This window comes from Blennius ocellaris (genome assembly GCF_963422515.1).
Source record: "Blennius ocellaris genome assembly, contig: SCAFFOLD_218, whole genome shotgun sequence".
Lineage (NCBI taxonomy): Eukaryota > Metazoa > Chordata > Actinopteri > Blenniiformes > Blenniidae > Blennius > Blennius ocellaris.
This window is the reverse complement of record NW_027662167.1, coordinates 16,523-38,871: the sequence shown is the minus strand read 5'-3', so window position 1 is coordinate 38,871 and position 22,349 is coordinate 16,523. Positions and strand designations below refer to the sequence as shown.

At 45.5% G+C, this 22,349-nt stretch overlaps 1 protein-coding gene across 1 annotated transcript in view; it reads left to right on the top strand.

Annotated features, from left to right (window-relative positions):
• Positions 1-2,611: 2,611 nt before the first annotated feature.
• Positions 2,612-22,349, top strand: part of LOC308148184 (protein Shroom2-like) — a gene marked incomplete at its 3' end in the record, with an annotated part of 35,900 nt that continues 16,162 nt past the window's right edge. Inside the window, 3 exon segments of the mRNA XM_080521625.1 lie at positions 2,612-2,871; positions 5,430-5,988; positions 15,505-15,653. Coding sequence (XP_080377751.1) covers positions 5,434-5,988; positions 15,505-15,653 — 704 coding nt within the window.

Below are 22,349 nucleotides of genomic sequence, written 5' to 3'. Positions count from 1 at the left end.
GAAAAAGTCCTTAAATGAAATAAAGTAGTAAAAGTATTTCAGACGGGTTGAGGTGTTCAGGTCCTGTAAAGGAAGGAAACCATGAGACTGGAGCTTCTCTGTGTCTCTGTCAGTTCATGTCCTCATGAACAAACAGCCACCATGTAAACAAACATCAAAGCCACCATGTAAACAAACATCACAGCCACCATGTATACATACATCACAGCCACCATGTAAACAAACATCAAAGCCACCATGTAAACAAACATCACAGCCACCATGTAAACAAACATCAAAGCCACCATGTAAACATACATCACAGCCACCATGTAAACAAACATCAAAGCCACCATGTAAACAAACATCACAGCCACCATGTAAACAAGCATCACATCACCATGTAAACAAACATCAAAGCCACCATGCAAGCAAACATCAAAGCCACCATGTAAACAAACATCACAGCCACCATGTAAACAAGCATCACATCACCATGTAAACAAACATCAAAGCCACCATGTAAGCAAACATCAAAGCCACCATGAGCTTCTAGAGTCGTTTTCTTCAGTCGGTTCACAACCTTGATTTCTGTCTGAACATTCGTGATCTCAGTGGCTCCTGTTTGTTTATCTGCTCTTTTGTTGATTTGTCACTTTTTGTGTTTGCTGACCTTCATCACGTGATTTGATTCCCTCAGATTAACTTCATGTTTTAACTACAAAGTGCAGCTGTAGTCGGCTGTTCGTCCACACTTTAGTTCTTATGTGGTTCTCATAGACGAGTCGACATTTTAAGTGTTAAAAGTAATTATACCTCATGACAATGTGTTAAGAGTTAAATACGACAGGAGAAACACTGAAGGTAAGTGTGTTGGTGAGAATTTGCTAAGTCAAAATGCACTTTGTTCTAATTTAGCGGAGCTCCTTGTGGTTTTCTAATTCAAGGTGAATGTTGTTATTTGACGGCGCTTGTGTAAAAACATGTTTGTATCCGCTGCTACTGATTAACAGAGCGGATCTATAAACCCAGTGATTCTGTGACTCGTCATCAAATAAATAGAAGGTTTTTGATCTTGATCAGTAGAACTGCGTGTCTTTTTTAAAAAATAACATCGATTTCTGGGTTCATAATGTTTATAGTTAGTTTTTAGTCCCACAGACTTGTGTTTATATTTCTAAAACTTTGAATTTTGCTAAACTAGTCCTGTCAACCCATTAAACATTTTTTTTTAACTAATTAATGGCAAGATTTTCTGTAATTGCGATTAATCGCATTATTTTTCTCCTGAAGACTGAAGCTTGTAATGTTTATTCAGGCCAAACCACGGAATTAATAACTATATTATATTTACGTTTATACTATATTTAAGTAACGTTACACATTACTTTATAAACGGTATCATAGATGATCGATTAAAGACGGTTTGGATCGTTCTCGGGCCAAAAGGTGACAAAGTTCAGGTTAAGAGGAAAATGTTGTTTTGTCCAAGAGATTTTATTGTTAAATGAGATTCTATGAACATTTTCCTGATATAAACTTGAGTGCGAGACGTTTTCTCTTCCTCTGCTGATGTAGAAGAAACTTAAAGGAAGGAACTTGATAAACTTGTGGAAACGACTCGTGGCTGATGAGGTTTATGAGGTTTATGAGGAATATGAGGTTTTATGAGGCTGGACACTCACAGTTGAAGTCAATTGACAGGAAAAAAATCACGTATAAAACTAGATGTTTTTAGTTAAAGTGGCCAAAGATTCGGATGATGAGGTGATGAAATGACGATAAAAATCAATAAAGTGATGTTTCATTATGCTATGAACATTTATTTCTTTACAGCATGAGGATATTATGCACATATACTGGTTTCTTTAAAAAAAAAAAAGCATTACCAAATGAAAGAAAATAAAACTTCCAGCTAAAGATTATTCGGAGAAACTTGAAACAAAATTCACAAATTGCTTATTTTATCATATCGTTTTATTTTGTCTTCATTACAATTGCAGTGATTTCTCCTTCAGAGGATGTTATTAATAAAGGGGGGGGGGGGGGGGGGGCAGTTGTTACTCCTTTGTTTACTTGTTGAACGCATACTTCCTGGTTGTGCGCGAGAAACGAGACCCGGCTGATGACGTAGCTCTCGCTGCGCCTCTCCTTCCGCGAAAGCGTAGTGGTTTGACCCTGCTGCCCACCCGTACGAATTGCCATGGAAACCATAGAAACTTTATCGTTTAATTATTTATTTATTTGAACTACACCTATATATACACAACAGTACAGTTATTTAAAAAAAAAAAAAAAACAGGACGAAAAGTCTCACATCTCACAACATATTTTACATCTCAAACACACAGATAAGTACGCAGGTAAAGAAGAGAAACCATGGAAACGGAGAGCTCCGCTTCGATCTTCCGGCTAAGTGGCTAAGCTAACAGCTAGCCCAGGTGAGCAGCAGTGAGGAGTCGCACCTGCTTCCTCACGAGGACGAGAGAGAAACGATCTGTTCCAGACTCGTTAACGTCTTAAACCTCCGCGCCGGTCGTGTTTCCGCTCCCGGCCGCCGCTAGATGGCAGCACTGAGCCGCGGCTCGGCCACTTGTCGCGCCTGTTTGTCCGGAGGAGTCACGGAGCTAGTTTAGCCTAGCTCGCCTCACCTCCCCGGGGGAGAGTCACTTGTCGGAGCCGCTGGCTGTGGATCATGACCCGGGAGCAGGAGCGAGCCGCCGCCGCTTCGCTCCGCGGCTGAACAGCCGGACGAAACCCGGGTCCAGCGGGAGAAGCAGCGGGGGGCTCGGAGGCGAAGGACCCGCTGACAGGAGATGAAGAATGTGTAGCGAGAACCGGGAGACCCGCGCCTGCCAGCCCGCCGGAGCTCCGCCGCCTCGCCGCCTCCAGGTAGGACCGGCCTCCAGGTAGCACCGGCCTCCAGGTAGGACCGGCCTCCAGGTAGCACCGGCCTCCAGGTAACACCGGCCTCCAGGTAGCACCGGCCGCGAGCTGCTCCTCCGCTGTTTTCATGTAAAAGTCAACGTGGAGAGAAAGTTTCTGCTGAAAGAGTCTGAATGTCGCTCGTTTCCTCTCAGCGACGATCGTGAAGATTATTAGTTCTATTGTTGCTCCACCGCGTTATTCTTCATATATATACTTTATTCTCTTATATATATACTTTATTCTCTACTTTATTCTCTCATCTATACTTTATTCTCTCATATATACTTTATTCTCTTATATATATACTTTATTCTCTACTTTATTCTCTCATATATACTTTATTCTGTCATATATACTTTATTCTCTTATATATATACTTTATTCTCTACTTTATTCTCTCATATATACTTTATTCTCTCATGTATACTTTATTCTCTCATGTATACTTTATTCTCTCATATATACTTTATTCTCTTATATATATACTTTATTCTCTACTTTATTATCTCATATATACTTTATTCTGTCATATATACTTTATTCTGTCATATATATACTTTATTCTGTCATATATACACTTTATTCTCTTATATATATACTTTATTCTGTCATATTTATATACTTTATTCTGTCATATATATATACTTTATTCTCTTATATATACTTTATTCTCTCATATATACTTTATTCTGTCATATATATATACTTTATTCACTCATATATATACTTTATTCTCTACTTTGTTCTCTCATATATACTTTATTCTGTCATATATACTTTATTCTGTCATATATATACTTTATTCTGTCATATATACACTTTATTCTCTTATATATATACTTTATTCTGTCATATTTATATACTTTATTCCATCATATATACTTTATTCTCTCATATATACTTTATTCTCCTATATATACTTTATTCCATCATATATACTTTATTCTCCTATATATACTTTATTCTCCCATACTTTATTCTCTCCTATATATACTTTATTCTCCTATATATACTTTATTCCATCATATATGACGACCTCACCACAACAGGTGTTTATTACGAAAAGTTTCTACCAATAGAACTTTGTGACTAAACGTCTGGTTCTATAGAAGAAATCCTCACTTTCACACATTGACGCCTTTAAATTCCTCAACGGGGGAAAAACAACCGTCGTTTAGCTTAAACGTTTTAGAAATACTACAAACGTCTCTGTAAATATTGTTGAAATCCAGTATTGGTACCAGAAGACGGACTGTCAATACACAGAAATATTCACACTGGTCATTATATACTAGTAAAATAAAAGCGTCTGTAGTTTGTACCTTTGCTCGCTGTCCAGGACTGATGATTATTTAAAGTTGGTAGTTTGATTCCACACCGTCAGAAAAGTCTTGACATTATAGCGTGAGCAGGTTTATCAATGAAAAACCTGAAATAAACTTTTTTTTTCTGAATTTAAAAGCTTCCATTTACTTTAAAAGCACAAAGTCGTTTGTTTACGGTTCATGGTTGTTGATCTTCTAGTTTCATGGTGAGCAGGAACTTCCTGTCGTATTGTAATCAAACTACCTCAAGTTCAGCGTTTAATCTGTTCATTAGCAGAAATGACAGGTTTTGGTTTGAGTTCAGGTTCTTGAAGAAGAAGTCAAAATGTCGTTTAGACATAAATGTAAAACTTTATACTCATCAAGTATAGTTCTATAAAAAACCCCACAGTCGATGAGTCTTGCAGGAAAAACCGTTAGAATCTGTGTCCTTGTGGGACACGTCTGTCTGAAAAGGTTAGAAGGATGTGACGGGACGAGACGTCTCCGTCCAGCCGTCCAGAATACGATGGACAAACCGTCCAGAATACGATGGACAAACCGTCCAGCCGTCCAGAATACGATGGACACACCGTCCAGAATACGATAGACAAGCTGTCCAGAATATGATGGACAAACCGTCCAGCTGTCCAGAATATGATGGACAAACCGTCCAGCTGTCCAGAATATGATGGACAAACCGTCCAGCCGTCCAGAATACGATGGACAAACCATCCAGAATACGATAGACAAGCTGTCCAGAATATGATGGACAAACCGTCCAGCTGTCCAGAATATGATGGACAAACCGTCCAGCCGTCCAGAATACGATGGACAAACCGTCCAGAATACGATGGACAAACCGTCCAGAATACGATGGACAAACCGTCCAGCCATCCAGAATATGATGGACAAACCGTCCAGCTGTCCAGAATATGATGGACAAACTGTCCAGCCGTCCAGAATACGATGGACAAACCGTCCAGAATACGATGGACAAGCCGTCCAGAATGCGATAGACAAGCTGTCCAGAATACGATGGACAAACCGTCCAGCCGTCCAGAATACGATGGACAAACCGTCCAGCCGTCCAGAATACGATGGACAAACCGTTCAGTACAGGACAACGATCTGGTGTTGAATCAATAAATCAACTTAATGAAGCAGGTTGCGTGTCGGACGTGATTTAACCTTTGTCCTTCTTTACTTTCCAACCAGGACGATGGACGACGGGGGACACAGACAAGTTCCACACGGTACAGAGACACACTTCTTCTGGCAAAGATCAGGAGACGTGGACCAGAGGACCAGAGACGTTGATCATAGGACCTGCGACGTGGACCAGAGGACAAGAGACGTGGACCACAGGACAAGAGACGTGGACCACAGAACCAGGGACGTGGACCAGAGGACTAGAGACGTGGACCACAGAACAAGAGACGTGGACCAGAGGACAAGGGACGTGGACCACAGAACCAGGGACGTGGACCAGAGGACAAGAGACGTGGACCACAGGACTAGAGACGTGGACCACAGGACCAGGGACATGGACCACAGGACCAGGGATGTGGACCAAAGGCCCAGAGACATGGACCAAAGGACTAGAGACATGGACCAGAGGACCAGGGACGTGGATCAGAGGACCAGAGACGTGGACCAGAGGCCCAGGGACGTGGACAGCTGGAGGCTGGTGGAGGTGTTCCTGTCCGGTGGTGCCCCGTGGGGCTTCACCCTCAGAGGAGGTCTGGAGCACCGAGAGCCGCTGCTCATAACCAAGGTAAGACCTGCTGTCCTCGCTGGAGACATTATTGTCCCCACTTTGACTGTAATGTTGCTGGTTTGTTTGTTTTATCTTTATGGACCATAAATATTGTCCTTCCTTTGAAATGCTTTGATGTTAATTCAAAGACAAAGCATCTATTGTTAACTCAGAGTAAAGAGATTAAATATAAGTAAATATTTGACTAAATCTCTGACTTCGTTGTGACGTTGATGGAAGCAAAACTTTAAAAAGAGATAAAGTATTAAACTCCTGCTTTATTTTGATGGTCTTTGATTCTTTGATGACGGTTTTAGTTTGGAACAAAACATGGACTCACAAATGAGAGACGGTGAGACTTTGTGTCTTCAGGAGGTTTGACAGTTTGACAGGAAACGACTTGGAATCGACATTCTGGACACATTTCGTCTCTTAAAGGTCTTAAACGTTTGACCAGCCTCTTCAAAATAAAACTCCTGCCCAAAAGTATTGCCCTCTTGAACCTTTTGAAGATTCAACAGTACAGAATTCAAATCCTCGCAGTTTTAATCAAGGTGTAACACAGTTTAATAGTTTGTTGTGTCGCAGATTAAAACACCTTTATTCACTCTTTGTTGGAACCTTTTTCTAATTGGCGTCACAAAGTGGGTGTTTCGTTTCCTGTGTCGGAGAACGATGACAGAACGTCCACTTATGCAGACAATACATGAGCATTACTGTGAAGGTGGAGGAAGAGGAGGAGGCGGAGCTTGATGCGTCATACGTCACAGTTTGTGTCGTTTGTCAGTCGTTTCCTTCAAACGAGCCTCGTTGATCGTTTCTTCTGGAACGTTGCTTTCCCCGGCGGATCCAGACGACGAAGAGTCGATGGGAAACTCAGTTTAATCCTGTGAACAACAACAACAACGTGTCGTTTCTCACCAGAACATGCAGGTTTTAGACGTTTAAATTAAAATCTCATCATCCACGAAATCAATGAACGCAGAATTGCACGTCGACGTGAGTAAACCCCTGGTACTATCGAGTAAATCTGAATATTCTGCCGTCAGTTCAACATGTTAAAATGAGCTTACTGTGGTTATTTAGCACACTTATCAGCCGTTTCCCTTCCGTTCTCTTCATTTAGCATTGCTTTTCCTCCAAACTTCAGTCCGTGAAGTTTTTATATCAACGGACGTTAAAAAAAAGACAAGAAAGACTTCAGGGTGTTTCTATCAGACGAAGTGAGGCTGGACGGTGTAGAGATGTGATATAATCGTCTGACCGTCACACTTTTACCTGGCAGGTTGAAATAATCCTCTCAGAACGTCATTTAACAGAACTCTTACTCTCTTTTTTATTTTTTGGCTCACGGAGCAAAAGGGGCCGTCAGGAATTCTCGTCTCCCTTCAGACCAGCGTCTGTTCTGATGAGGTGAAACATTCTTTCACCACCTGTGGCTTTTATGGCCAAATATGTCCAAACGTCCTCGGCGTGTCTCGCAGTTTAAACTTTGCTTTTCATGCCGGAGCGTTGTTGTTTCTAACGAAGCTGCTGAACACGTCGTGGTGAGACTCTCATGGTCCTGGACCTTCACGGTCCGGCAGAACTGACCCTGGATCAGATGTTTCATGCCGTCGTTTGTGTCGTTGAACCTCCTCGGTGCCGCCGGTTGTTCAGTTTGTGAGCCGCCAGTCAAATCCAGTTCAAAGTGTTTGTTCCTTATCGTCTGAACACCAGGTTCACTATGAACAACATGCAGAACCTGCTTTTGATGTTCACTCTCTTCTATTTCACTGTTGTTGTGATCCAGTCCGTCTGTGGACAGTCGGTCTGTGGACAGTCGGTCTGTGAACAGTCGGTCTGTGATACAGTCGGTCTGTGGACAGTCGGTCTGTGGACAGTCCGTCTGTGATACAGTCGGTCTGTGAAACAGTCGGTCTGTGGACAGTCGGTCTGTGGACAGTCGGTCTGTGGACAGTCGTTCTGTGATACAGTCGTTCTGTGATACAGTCGGTCTGTGGACAGTCGGTCTGTGGACAGTCGGTCTGTGATACAGTCGGTCTGTGATCCAGTCCGTCTGTGATCCAGTCGGTCTGTGGACAGTCGGTCTGTGGACAGTCCGTCTGTGATACAGTCGGTCTGTGATACAGTCGGTCTGTGGACAGTCGGTCTGTGGACAGTCGGTCTGTGGACAGTCCATCTGTGGACAGTCGTTATGTGATCCAGTCCATCTGTGGACAGTCAGCCTGTGGACAGTCGGTCTGTGGACAGTCGTTATGTGATCCAGTCCATCTGTGGACAGTCAGTCTGTGGACAGTCGGTCTGTGATCCAGTCCGTCTGTGGACAGTCAGTCTGTAAACAGTCAGTCTGACCTCACCGTGTCTTGTTGACTCTGTTGACTCTGTAATCATTGACTACGACAGCGTTTGACGTGGCGCGGTGCCAGCCCCCGTCCTTCAGGAGCCCCGGTCCTCGTCCCCCGTCCCCGTTGGTGGTCCAGTCCTGGTTTCTGCTCCGACCAGACCGGCTGGAGGCCAAAAGGCCAAAGTTCCTCCCACGTGACCGAAACTCAACAAAACCCTCGGTGGACCAGTTTGGACCACGTCGGCCCTTCACTGCTGCTTTGAGCAGCGAGTGGTGAAGTCCAGCAGAGCTTTGACCGGTCTGTCTCTGAGAGGGACGATTGAGGACAAAGTTCCTGAATACTGAAATGTGGGATGTGGACCAGCTGGACTCCAGGATCTGATACCATGTGGCCTCTTGGTCATGTTGTGGCGCCGAGCTCCTCCTGGTCTCCAGGACAACAGGAGTAACTCAGCTGTCTTCAGAAGGTGAGACGGTCAGTCTCCTGTCTGTCTCTCTACACTTTCATCACCATAGTCCCAGTTCTCCTGACGGACATCAAGTCTCTACTGGCCTCTAGTCCAGATAAGATCCGGTTTAGTCCTGGGCCGGCTGGAAGGTTCTCCTGGCGCCTGGTTCTGACGTCTCACCTGGACACTTGCTCTGTCCTCCATGTGAGCTGGACGGAGGACGGGGGACGGGGGGCTGGAGCCTCGTTTGATTATCTGAATGTAGTGAATCGTCTGTGACAGTCTGAAGACCGTCGGAATGGAACCGTGGATTTGTTCACACGGTCTGTGCTCCTGGACGGTCTGTGCTCCTGGATGGGCCTCTAATTGTAGACCCTCTGATTGTAGACTCTCTGGTTGTAGACTCTGATTGTAGACTCTCTCATTGTAGACTCTGATTGTAGACTCTCTCATTGTAGACTCTCTCATTGTAGACTCTGATTATAGATTCTCTGATTGTAGACTCTGATTGTAGACTCTGATTGTAGACTCTCTGAGTGTAGACTCTCTGAGTGTAGACTCTGATTATAGATTCTGATTGTAGACTCTGATTGTAGACTCTGATTGTAGACTCTGATTATAGATTCTCTGATTGTAGACTCTGATTGTAGACTCTGATTGTAGACTCTGATTGTAGACTCTGATTATAGATTCTCTGATTGTAGACTCTGATTGTAGACTCTGATTGTAGACTCTGATTATAGATTCTCTGATTGTAGACTCTGATTGTAGACTCTGGTTATAGATTCTCTGATTGTAGACTGATTGTAGACTCTGATTATAGATTCTCTGATTGTAGACTCTGATTGTAGATTCTCTGATTGTAGACTGATTGTAGACTCTGATTATAGATTCTCTGATTGTAGACTCTGATTGTAGATTCTCTGATTGTAGACTCTGATTGTAGATTCTCTGATTGTAGACTCTGATTGTAGACTCTGATTATAGATTCTCTGATTGTAGACTCTGATTGTAGACTCTGATTATAGATTCTCTGATTGTAGACTCTGATTGTAGACTCTGATTGTAGACTCTGATTATAGATTCTCTGATTATAGATTCTCTGATTGTAGACTCTGATTGTAGACTCTGATTCACCCAAACGTGCCGCGGAGTCGTGTGTTTTGACCAGACGACGATAGAATAGAAGGTCTTTATTGTCTCTGAAACGACGGAATCGTGAGCTGCAGTCGTCTTTAAAGTGCCGTTTTATAAAAGATACGAAACGAGGAGCTGATAAACGATTTGTGTGGAAAGTGTTTGACGACGTTGTAGTAAAAACATGTGAGGTTTAAAACCAACAGTGTTTTTCACTGTATTTTACGTCATTACGTCGTACTTTAATTGATTCAAACAAGTCATGCAGTGTTTGTGTTTCTCACTGCAAATGAGGATTTTCCTGTGAATCAAATGAAGCATAATGTGGCGATCCGGCGCTAAATGACGGCCCAGACGGTTAAAATGTGAGAAACTTCCTCACCTTCATGTCCGTCTGACCAGAGGCCCAGTCCCCATTATTGGATCTTTACATTTATTGTTTTAATCAACATCAATAACTTTGTGGGCTGTTTTTGTAACATCACATTTCTCCATCAGGCATGAGCTTGTTGAAAGAGGGAAGTAGAGTATGGTCCATAGTTTGATGGTAGCTTTAGAGTGTTGGCTTGAGAAATATCCTGGATCTAATTAAAATTCTTAACATGCCGCTCATAGCTCAGGTTTTACTCAAAGTCTTCTTGGACTTAACGTCCTTCGGCTCAATAAACTTAAATAATCCCGCTTTACGCCGGCCAGCTGGACACGGGCCTCGTACGTATGTCGGCTTTTATACGGGAGAAAATATTGTTTGGCTCCGAGAGGAGACAAAGAGAGGTTTTCTGTTTTTACATGTTGTAATAAATGAGCTGCGGGAAAACAGGTTTTACCAATTATGGCAGCGTTTGTGTGGCAGCGTTGTGGGCGAGACTCGCTGAAGCAGGATTGTTGAAGCTTTGGAGCAACGGTGATTCACGGAGACCCGGGGTGAAGAAACAACCGGCAGTTACAGAAATCAGCATTTTTTCCCTTTGTGTCCGTGACACACGGACCTCGGCTTTGATGTTTCACACACAAACACTTTGAAATGTCAAGACAACGGCTGTTTGTTTCATTTGCTTGTGTCATTTCAAGAAGCGAGATGGAGTCCAGACGTTTATTCATCCTGACGAGTTCCACCTCCGCAGCCTCGGTGTCACATTCTGCAGCCAAATATAGATCTGCTGCACACGTTTCCCAAAACGCACGTTTAGCCGTGTTTCTGCAGCGGCGGGGGCGGACGATAAGAAAAGCAAACGTCAGCTGTGGCCGACTGTTTATGGTTCCTTGTCAAAGTCCAGCGAGCGCCGCTGGTACAAGTACAAGTACAAGTAGAGGCACAGGACGCCCGTCAGCACAGAAACACACATTCCTCACCTCCTCTGCCGCCACATCCTTCCCCTGATGACCCCGGCAGGGACATCAGGCTATTTTTGAGGACGTCTGCAGCCGGACTGATTGTCGGCTGGAGGAGGATGGAGAGAGAGAGAGAGAGAGAGAGAGAGAGAGAGAGAGAGAGGATGTGCTGTGGCTCCTCCTGATTGGCCGACTGGCCTCCGGGAGACGAAAGAGTTTGAAGTCTTTATTTGTCCTCACGGTTTCTGCACCGCGACGCCATTTGTCCTTTTTACATTCCTGAAAATATTTCCTCTCGTGGAGACGGTTGTCCTCCAAGGCTGTGAGACGGTGAAGAACCAGTATCTGTGAGAGGGTGAAGAACCAGTATCTGTGAAAGGGTGAAGAACCAGTATCTGAAAGGGTGAAGAACCAGTATCTGTGAGAGGGTGAAGAGCCAGTATCTGAAAGGGTGAAGAACCAGTATCTGTGAAACGGTGAAGAACCAGTATCTGTGAAACGGTGAAGAACCAGTATCTGTGAAAGGGTGAAGAGCCAGTATCTGAAAGGGTGAAGAACCAGTATCTGAAAGGGTGAAGAACCAGTATCTGTGAAAGGGTGAAGAACCAGTATCTGTGAAAGGGTGAAGAACCAGTATCTGTGAAAGGGTGAAGAACCAGTTTCTGAAAGGGTGAAGAACCAGTATCTGAAAGGGTGAAGAACCAGTATCTGTGAAAGGGTGAAGAACCAGTATCTGAAAGGGTGAAGAACCAGTATCTGTGAAAGGGTGAAGAACCAGTATCTGTGAAAGGGTGAAGAACCAGTATCTGTGAAAGGGTGAAGAACCAGTATCTGTGAAAGGGTGAAGAATATCCTGTTTTGAGACCATTGAAGAACAGAGAACTATGTTCCTCTGCTTAAAGCCTCATATGACTGAATTCCCAATGAACAATCGGTTCTCTTGTGTTAGAACATCAGCATGTTGTTCCCTGTGGTTCCTCACAGTCACCAAGTATTTAGCAGAGTAAAGTACAAGGTTCTCACTGAATCGTTCTCCTCCTAAACGATCTGCTCCCTGGTGAACGACGCCTCTGGAGAAAGTACCGCCCTCGTCCGCCACGACTCAGAACCGCCTGAGGTCTGAGAGATGAGAGTGACGGAGTGAAACTCTGAGAAATGAGAGTGAAGGAGTGAAACTGTGATAGATGAGAGTGAAGGAGTGAGACAGTGATAGATGAGAGTGAAGGAGTGAGACTCTGATAGATGCGAGTGACGGAGTGAAACTGTGATAGATGAGAGTGACGGAGCCCAGAGCAGGGTGGAGAACCAACAGGACCATATCGGGGCCGAACCGGGAACCCGGCCAGCAGAGGAATCCTGGTTCTGCCCCACATGAACCCGGCGCTGCAGGAACATGGCAGGAGGCTCCGGACCACCGGACCTCTGGGGAGCTCTACTCTACTGGGCTCTACTCTACTCTACTCTGCTCTACTCTACTCTACTCTACTCTACTCTACTCTACTCTACTGGGCTCTACTCTACTCTGCTGGGCTCTACTCTACTCTACTCTACTCTACTGGGCTCTACTCTACTCTACTCTACTCTACTCTACTCTGCTGGGCTCTACTCTACTCTACTCTACTCTACTCTACTCTACTCTACTGGGCTCTACTCTACTCTGCTGGGCTCTACTCTACTCTACTCTACTCTACTGGGCTCTACTCTGCTCTACTCTGCTCTGCTCTACTCTACTCTACTCTACTCTACTGGGCTCTACTCTACTCTGCTGGGCTCTACTCTACTCTACTCTACTCTACTGGGCTCTACTCTACTCTACTCTACTCTACTCTACTCTGCTGGGCTCTACTCTACTCTACTCTACTCTACTCTACTCTACTCTACTGGGCTCTACTCTACTCTGCTGGGCTCTACTCTACTCTACTCTACTCTACTGGGCTCTACTCTGCTCTACTCTGCTCTGCTCTACTCTACTCTACTCTACTCTACTGGGCTCTACTCTACTCTACTCTACTCTACTCTACTCTACTCTACTGGGCTCTACTCTACTCTACTCTACTCTACTCTACTCTACTCTACTCTACTCTACTCTACTCTGCTGGGCTCTACTCTACTCTACTCTACTCTACTGGGCTCTACTCTGCTCTACTCTGCTCTGCTCTACCCTATGGTACTCTACTCTACTCTACTCTACTCTACTCTACTCTACTCTACTCTACTCTACTCTACTCTACCGCTCTACTCTAGATCGCCACCATAGAAGAAGTAACGGCCTGTAAACCTCCACATTCTTGTGTGGTTGAGTCATCAGGAGCTCCTCCTTCAGTCCCTGACAGGTGGAGGGAGAGAGAGGGGGGGAGGGAGGGAGAGAGAGAGAGGGAGGGAGGGAGGGAGGGAGGGAGAGAGGGAGGGAGGGGGGGAGGGAGGGAGAGAGAGAGGGAGGGAGGGAGAGAGAGAGAGGGAGGGAGGGAGGGAGGGAGGGAGAGAGAGGGGGGAGGGAGGGAGAGAGAGAGAGGGAGGGAGGGAGGGAGGCAGGGAGAGAGGGAGAGGGAGGGGGAGAGAGGGAGGGAGGGAGGGAGAGAGACAGAGAGGGAGAGAGAGGGAGGGGGAGAGGGAGGGAGAGAGAGGGGGGAGGGAGAGGGGGGGAGGGAGGGAGAGAGAGAGGGAGAGAGCACTCTCCTAGCTGACGTCGGTTTCTTCACTGTTGTTGTTCCAGTGTGTCGTCATCCCTCTCTCATCCCTCTCTCATCCCTCTCTCATCCCTCTCTCATCCCTCTCTCTTCCCTCTCTCATCCCTCTCTCATCCTCTCTCATCCCTCTCTCATCCCTCTCTCATCCCTCTCTCTTCCCTCTCTCTCCCCTCTCTCATCCCTCTCTCATCCCTCTCTCATCCCTCTCTCTTCCCTCTCTCTTCCCTCTCTCTCCCTCTCTCTTCCCTCTCTCTCCCTCTCTCACCCCTCTCCCATCCCTCTCTCATCCTCTCTCTTCCCTCTCTCATCCCTCTCTCATCCCTCTCTTCACAGTTTTTTCCAGTGTTTCTCTCGTCTTGGTGTTTTTCCTCCTGCTGTTAATTTATTGATATAAACATTGTCTCTCCTCTATAACTCCTCCAGTTTTTCACGAACACACTTTTATAAGCTTGTCTTACTTTATTGATAAATATTTTTGAGTCATAACTTTTTTTTTTTTTTATTGTATTTTTGGTCCATGAGCAGAAGAAATCACTGAGTTTAACGTGTCATTAATGTAATAGATTACTTATTATCTAGCGACGCTAAAATAGAACAGGCCGCCCGAACATGTTTATTTTTTACAAAAGATACGAGATGCACCTTTAGATTTCAACTTTTAGACAACAAATGGTGGGAATGACGTGTAAACAAAAATAAATAAAGCAGAAAAACAACAGAATTCAATGATTCCAAATGTCCTAAACACCAGACGGGTTGACTTTTACCATTTTTTAAAAATAAATCTCTGATTTTGGTTTCGAAGACGTCATCATGTGACATGTTTATTTATTTATTTTACACACACACACACACACACACACACACACAGTGTGTCGTCTACTTCCTGACTCCGCCCACTACGTCACCTCCATCCTGCTTGACTTCTCTTTATGTCCTAAAATAAAACGTTATGAATAAAGAGCAGCAGCAGGATGGTAGAACAGATGATAGAACAGATGATAGAACAGATGATAGAACAGATGATAGAACAGATGATAGGGCAGATGGTAGAACAGATGATAGAACAGATGATAGAACAGATGATAGAACAGATGATAGGGCAGATGGTAGAACAGATGATAGGGCAGATGGTAGAACAGATGGTAGAACAGATGATAGAACAGATGATAGGGCAGATGGTAGAACAGATGATAGGGCAGATGGTAGAACAGATGATAGAACAGATGGTAGAACAGATGGTAGAACAGATGGTAGAACAGATGATAGAACAGATGATAGGGCAGATGGTAGAACAGATGATAGAACAGATGATAGGGCAGATGGTAGGGCAGATGGTAGAACAGATGATAGGGCAGATGGTAGAACAGATGATAGAACAGATGATAGAACAGATGATAGGGCAGATGATAGAACAGATGATAGGGCAGATGGTAGAACAGATGATAGAACAGATGATAGGGCAGATGATAGAACAGATGACAGAACAGATGATAGAGCAGATGACAGAACAGATGATAGAACAGTGGTTCTCTGTGATGGACAGATGATGAAGAGGACGTGTCCCCTGTGTGTGTTGCAGGTGGAGGACGGAGGACAAGCAGCGGCTGTGAGTCTCCAGGTCGGAGACGAGCTGGTCCACATCAACCACGTCCATCTGACCGGCTTCAGGCAGGAAGCCATCGTCCTCGTCAAGGGGTCCTACAGGACGCTGCACCTGGTGGTGAAGAGGTAGGGACAAGCCCCGCCCCCTCCTCCTCTTCCTCTTCCTCCTCCTCTTCCTCCACCTGGTGGTGAAGAGGTAGGGACAAGCCCCGCCCCCTCCTCCTCTTCTTCCTCTTCCTCCTCCTCTTCCTCCACCTGGTGGTGAAGAGCCGCGCCCCCTCCTCCTCCTCCTCTTCCTCCACCTGTTGGTGAAGAGGTAGGGACAAGCCCCGCCCCCTCCTCCTCTTCTTCCTCCTCTTCCTCTTCCTTTTCTTCCTGGTGGTGAAGAGGTAGGGACTCCTCTTCCTCCTCCTCCTCCTCCTCCTTTTCTTCCTGGTGGTGAAGAGGTAGGGACTCCCCTTCCTCCTCTTCTTCCTCCTCCTCCTTTTCTTCCTCCACCTGGTGGTGAAGAGGTAGGGACTCCCCTTCCTCCTCTTCTTCCTCCTCCTCCTTTTCTTCCTCCACCTGGTGGTGAAGAGGTAGGGACTCCCCTTCCTCCTCTTCTTCCTCCTCCTCCTCTTCCTCCTCCTGCACCTGGTGGTGAAGAGGTGGGGACAAGCCCCGCCCCCTCCTCCTCTTCCTCCTCCTCCTCCTTTTCTTCCTGGTGGTGAAGAGGTAGGGACTCCCCTTCCTCCTCTTCTTCCTCCTCCTCCTTTTCTTCCTCCACCTGGTGGTGAAGAGGTAGGGACTCCCCTTCCTCCTCTTCTTCCTCCTCCTCCTTTTCTTCCTCCACCTGGTGGTGAAGAGGTAGGGACTCCCCTTCCTCCTCTTCTTCCTCCTCCTCCTCTTCCTCCTCCTGCACCTGGTGGTGAAGAGGTAGGGACAAGCCCCGCCCCCTCCTCCTCTTCCTCCTCCCCTTCCTCCTCCTCTTCCTCCTCCTGCACCTGGTGGTGAAGAGGTAGGGACAAGCCCCGCCCCGCCCCCTCCTCCTCTTCCTCCTCCCCCTCTTCCTCCTCTTCCTCCTCCTCTTCCTCTTCCTCTTCCTCCTCCTCCTCTTCCTCCTCCACCTGGTGGTGAAGAGGTAGGGACAAGCCCCGCCCCCTCCTCCTCCTCCTCCTCCTCCCACACAGAGAGTAAAGTTATGAACAGAGACTCGTTCAGTCCTAAACGACTCTCAGAGATTGTTCAGTGTTCATATCTTGTGTAAACGTCAGATTCCTGGTCAGAAGTTCTAAATGGTTCTTCTGTATGATAAAACACTGTTCTCATTGTTTTATCACGTCGTAGCGTCGCCCTGAACTAATCCTCCGTACCAAGACCACACGTCGCCTTTCTCTGGAACTGTCTCGTCTGTCCTGCTGTTGTCTTCACTTCTGTTTATTATCAGAAGGAAAGAGTCCCAGTGTTCAGTCAGTCTCTATGATTCTCCATGATTCTCTTTGATTCTCTGATTCTCTGATTCTCTTTGATTCTCTTTGATTCTCTTTGATTGTCTATGATTCTCTATGATTCTCTATGATTCTCTATGATTCTCTTTGATTCTCTCTGATTCTCTTTGATTCTCTATGATTCTCTATGATTCTCTATGATTCTCTTTGATTCTCTATGATTCTCTATGATTCTCTATGATTCTCTATGATTCTCTTTGATTCTCTTTGATTCTCCATGATTCTCCATGATTCTCCATGATTCTCTATGATTCTCTTTGATTCTCTATGATTCTCCTTGATTCTCCTTGATTCTCTTTGATTCTCTTTGATTCTCTTTGATTCTCTATGATTCTCCATGATTCTCCATGATTCTCCATGATTCTCCAGAATTCTCCATGATGCAGCAACAAACGTCCCTCTGACGTCTCTCCTGCTTTTAAAGTCTGAAAACACTTTGTCAGTCGCTCTTCTATTCTGAGGAAATAAATCAGACTTTCTCTCTGAAACTCTGATTTATTTCACACTGCAGAGCAAAGTGTTGCTTTATTTACTGCTTTTTTTACACCTGAACTCCAGAGACCAGTGCAGAAAGCAGTACTTTCAGTCCACGTTGTGTATTTTAGCCCAGAGAACCAGAGGAGTTCAGAACACGTTAATGTTGTCGGTAGTTGGGTTGTAACTTTTGAAGTTACGTTTGTGAAAAAGACTAAAATTGTTGTTTCGTTTTCACATTGATTCTTGGTTTTTAATTCTCATGAGGACATGAAGTCGTTTTTTATCGTGCTAACCATAAATGGTGTTGTTTTTATTGATTGTTTTCCATTGTGTAAACACCACCACACACATGTTCTTCCACAATGACGGCAGGATTTAATATTTGGTTTCCTTTATTTACTCCAAATCAATAAAGTGTCATCAGTCACGTTTCATCCAGAGTAAATAAGCCAATATAAATATAAGAAACTTGGTTTTCTATCTAATTAAACATTGTTTTTTCTCGTCATTGCGAGTGTCTTTCTGTGGACGATGTCGTCTCGTACTCGTCTGCTTCACTAGCGACTCTCAGAATGCTGACGGTGCAAGTTTTAGTTTTTTGTTCAGTTTCTGCCAGAACATTTTCAGTCGCGTCTTTAAAAAAGCTCAGTCACAAAGGAGATTAGCCCAGTTTGAGTGAATAAGCTGTTTAGCGCTGGGTTTGTTATTATTACATTTACGTTTATCGGCTATTTTCTCTCAGATTGTCGTGTTTTAACATTTGACCTTCAGCCAGTTAGCAGGAAAACGTTCCTAGAAGAGACACCAGAGAGTTCTGGAGGTGGAACCTTCATTTCATTGGGACTTTAATCAGATGAATTTGTTGCGGTCATTTCGTCATTTCAGGCGACTCGGGCTACTTCCTGTAAAGTAGCTCCACTGTTCTTACTCCTCTTCTGCACAGTTGATTCAATAAAGTCTTTGCTTTGGTAAAGATGATTTAGAAGCATGTTTCTGACAGGAAGTACTCAGTTAATTGAAAATGGGATCATTTCTCGTCCCACCTTCAGTAACGATGTGGAAAGTCTCTTGTCTGTATTTTCACACGTTTAGTTTGTAGAACATGAGGCTGTTCCTCCTGACGGAGGAGGACTGGAGCTGCAGGAGGACGAGTCCTGGACCGGAGCCTCGCCGTCTGTCTGGACCGAGACACATTTCCTTACATGGACAAGGCCGATTGTTCATTTTTTTATTGGACTCAGACGTTCGGTCCCTGGAGACTCGTCCTTCCTCCCGTTGCTCCGTTTTTAGGGCTCGTCTTTGTTCCTCCGTCAACAAGAGCGTCTCTCCTCCGTCACCTTCCAGCAACAGAGTCTGTCGACTTTAGGAGACGGTCGTTCATCAGCGAACCTCGGTGCTTCAGCCACTCACACTTTTCCTCGTCTTTTAAAGTCCCGGTGAAATGAAGGTTCCACCTCCAGAACTCTCTGGTGTCTCTTCTAGAACGTTTTCCTGCTAACTGGCTGAAGGTCAAATGTTAAAACACGACAATCTGAGAGAAAATAGCCGATAAACGGCGCTATTTCCTCTGCTGGGCGGAGCTTCTGACAATAACAGAGTGACATCACGAGTTGTGCACACGCCCAAGTTGTGTTTACATTATGGAGGATCAGAGTTTTGACCACGAAGAGGCTGAATTGAACCATATTTCATCATCATGGTCATTTCAAACCCAGTGATTGATGAAGAAGACACAGAAGGTGGTTCTGCCATCGGTGACCCCGTCTGGAACATGTTTGAGGAAGCAGAAGACGCTTCGTCCTCCATTCGTCCTCGTCTCCTCGCCTCAGCAGCCGCCACTTTTCACCTTTGAGTTCTGACTTTTGGCAGAACGACCGGCTTCCTGGATCCAACACGTCCAAGAGCTAGAAGACTGAATCACTGAAGACGAGTCCAGGTGTTACTGGATCGTCTACTAGCCACCCAAGCTAGCGGCTCCCGCTAGCCACTAGCCGCCCGAGCTAGCCGCTCCCGCCGCCCGTACTCCTTTCCTCCTCTCTGGTCTCTTCCAGGCTCAATCTTTCATCAAGGCTCATAAAACACCGACTAGAACTTCAAAACACTGTAAAAACTTGATATTTAAGAGGAAACAAGCCGATATAAACACAACATATCGAGATCTGCACAACTCGTGATGTCACACATAGGCTCCGCCCACGGAGGAGAAGGATTCCCCCGATTTCGTCGGCTGGAGATTCAAACTTCAAATAACTTTGTTATGCGACAACAGTGGTGGGGCAGAGTCGGAGAACCTTACAAGTAGAACCACAACTACCGTTTTTTACAAAGTAGTGTGTTACATTTCACTGGACTTTAATGCGGCTGCAGTTTGCTGCACTCTGCCTCGCCGGGCCGCCGTGTGGCCGGTGTGTGTCTGTGGCTGTGAGGCGTCGGCGGTGAGACGCCGCTCCTTTAACCCCGGGTTGGCGCTGAGCGGCGCAGCGAGGCCCGGGGAGCCGTCGGAACCTGCTCCGGCCCGCAGGTGTGGCTGTTCAGAGGCGGAAGAGCCGGAGTTTCGCATGCGGTGACTCATGAGAGCCGTTGCAGCCGAGCTGCAGTGATCGTCGGTGCAGGAAGAGGCCCGAGGCTGGACAGGTTCCTCACAGCGGGGGGGGCGTGGCCTCTTATTGTGGGAACGCATCCTGCTGTCTCTGCAACGGCCTTTTGCAAAACTGTGTCTTGTGATTCGTCACATGGGAACCTTTAAAGTTGTGCTTTAGCCACGTTGTGGTTTTTTTTTTTTTTATTTAGAAATAAAAAAACATTTTTAAATACAACACTGTCATTTCAGCCACGTTATGCTATTTAAAAAAAATAAAAAAACATTTTTAAATACAACACTGTAGGAGCTTCAGCTGCATTATGCTATTTTTTTTTTATAATTTTTTTTTTTTTAATATAACTCATTTCTAGGTGCTTCAGCCGCGTGGTGTTTTTTGGTTTTTTTTTTTATAAATAAACATTTTTAAATACAACACTGTCATTTCAGCCACGTTATGCTATTTAAAAAAAATAAAAAAACATTTTTAAATACAACACTGTCCTTTCTAGGAGCTTCAGCCGCGTGGTGTTTTTTCCCTCCTTGGTCTTGTTTTTGCATCAGAAACAAAAGTTGTGAAACGACTTCAGCTAAATTACACGTCAGCATGAACACTTTAAGTAATACATGTGTTAAAAAGTGTAATTTTCCCACATTGACGCGTTTTCCAGGCCTGAAAAGGTGAAATATGTTGTGACACCAGCCGATGTTCTGCTGCTACGTCTGTGTTGAGGGTGGAGAGGGTGGAGAGGGTGGTGCTCTCTGCTGGACCCCTGCTGTGCAGGAGCCCCACTGGAATGAATCATTAAACCATCAGGATGGTTTCCTCTGTTTATTCCTGTTGCATTTGGTTTCCCCCTCCTGGCGTAGTGGTGAAGTACCACAGTGTCTTCAGGTGGAAGAGAAACTGTTGAGTTGTAAATGTTTGTTCAGCCGAACTGTTGTCGTGTTGCAGCGAAAAAGAAAAAACAAGTTTCCAGTGCCAATAATGAAGGTATGTGGTGTTTTTAATGAGCAGAGGATGCAGAGAAACAGTGAAAGAGGGGAAGCTTCCAGGTCCAGTGAGTCTGCAGCAGCAGAGCAGCAGAGTAGTAGAGTAGTAGAGCAGCAGAGTAGTAGAGTAGTAGAGCAGCAGCAGAGCAGTAGAGTAGTAGAGTAGTAGAGCAGCAGCAGAGCAGCAGAGTAGTAGAGTAGTAGAGCAGCAGCAGAGCAGCAGAGTAGTAGAGCAGCAGCAGAGCAGCAGAGCAGTAGAGCAGCAGCAGAGCAGTAGAGCAGCAGAGTAGTAGAGCAGCAGTAGAGCAGTAGAGCAGCAGAGTAGTAGAGCAGCAGTAGAGTAGCAGTAGAGCAGCAGTAGAGTAGCAGTAGAGCAGCAGCAGAGCAGTAGAGCAGCAGTAGAGCAGCAGCAGAGCAGCAGTAGAGCAGCAGTAGAGTAGCAGTAGAGCAGCAGTAGAGTAGCAGCAGAGCAGTAGAGCAGCAGAGTAGTAGAGCAGCAGTAGAGTAGTAGAGCAGCAGAGTAGTAGAGCAGCAGTAGAGCAGCAGAGTAGTAGAGCAGCAGCAGAGCAGCAGAGTAGTAGAGCAGCAGCAGAGCAGCAGAGTAGTAGAGCAGCAGTAGAGTAGCAGTAGAGCAGCAGTAGAGTAGCAGTAGAGCAGCAGTAGAGCAGTAGAGTAGTAGAGCAGCAGTAGAGCAGCAGAGTAGTAGAGCAGCAGCAGAGCAGCAGAGCAGCAGTAGAGCAGCAGCAGAGCAGCAGTAGAGCAGCAGCGCAGCAGCGCAGCAGTAGAGTAGCAGCAGTAGAGCAGCAGTAGAGTAGTAGAGCAACAGTAGAGCAGCAGAGCAGCAGTAGAGCAGCAGCAGAGTAGTAGAGCAACAGTAGAGCAGCAGAGCAGCAGTAGAGCAGCAGCAGAGTAGTAGAGCAACAGTAGAGCAGCAGAGCAGCAGCAGTAGAGCAGCAGCAGTAGAGCAGCAGCAGTAGAGCAGCAGTAGAGCAGCAGCAGTAGCAGAGCAGCAGTAGAGCAGCAGCAGCAGTAGAGCAGCAGCAGTAGAGCAGCAGTAGAGCAGCAGCAGCAGAGTAGTAGAGTAGTAGAGCAGTAGAGCAGTAGAGCAGTAGAGCAGCAGTAGAATCACACTTCCAGCAGGTTGTTTCCTCAATCACCTCCAGTTTGTCTGGAATGCAGTGAACTCTTGTTCTAAGTAGATTTCTGAAAACTGTTAAAGCCTGAAGAGAGGAAATCCTCCTTTTACCAGAACTTCATTAGTTTGTAGTCTTTTCTTCTTCTTTTCTT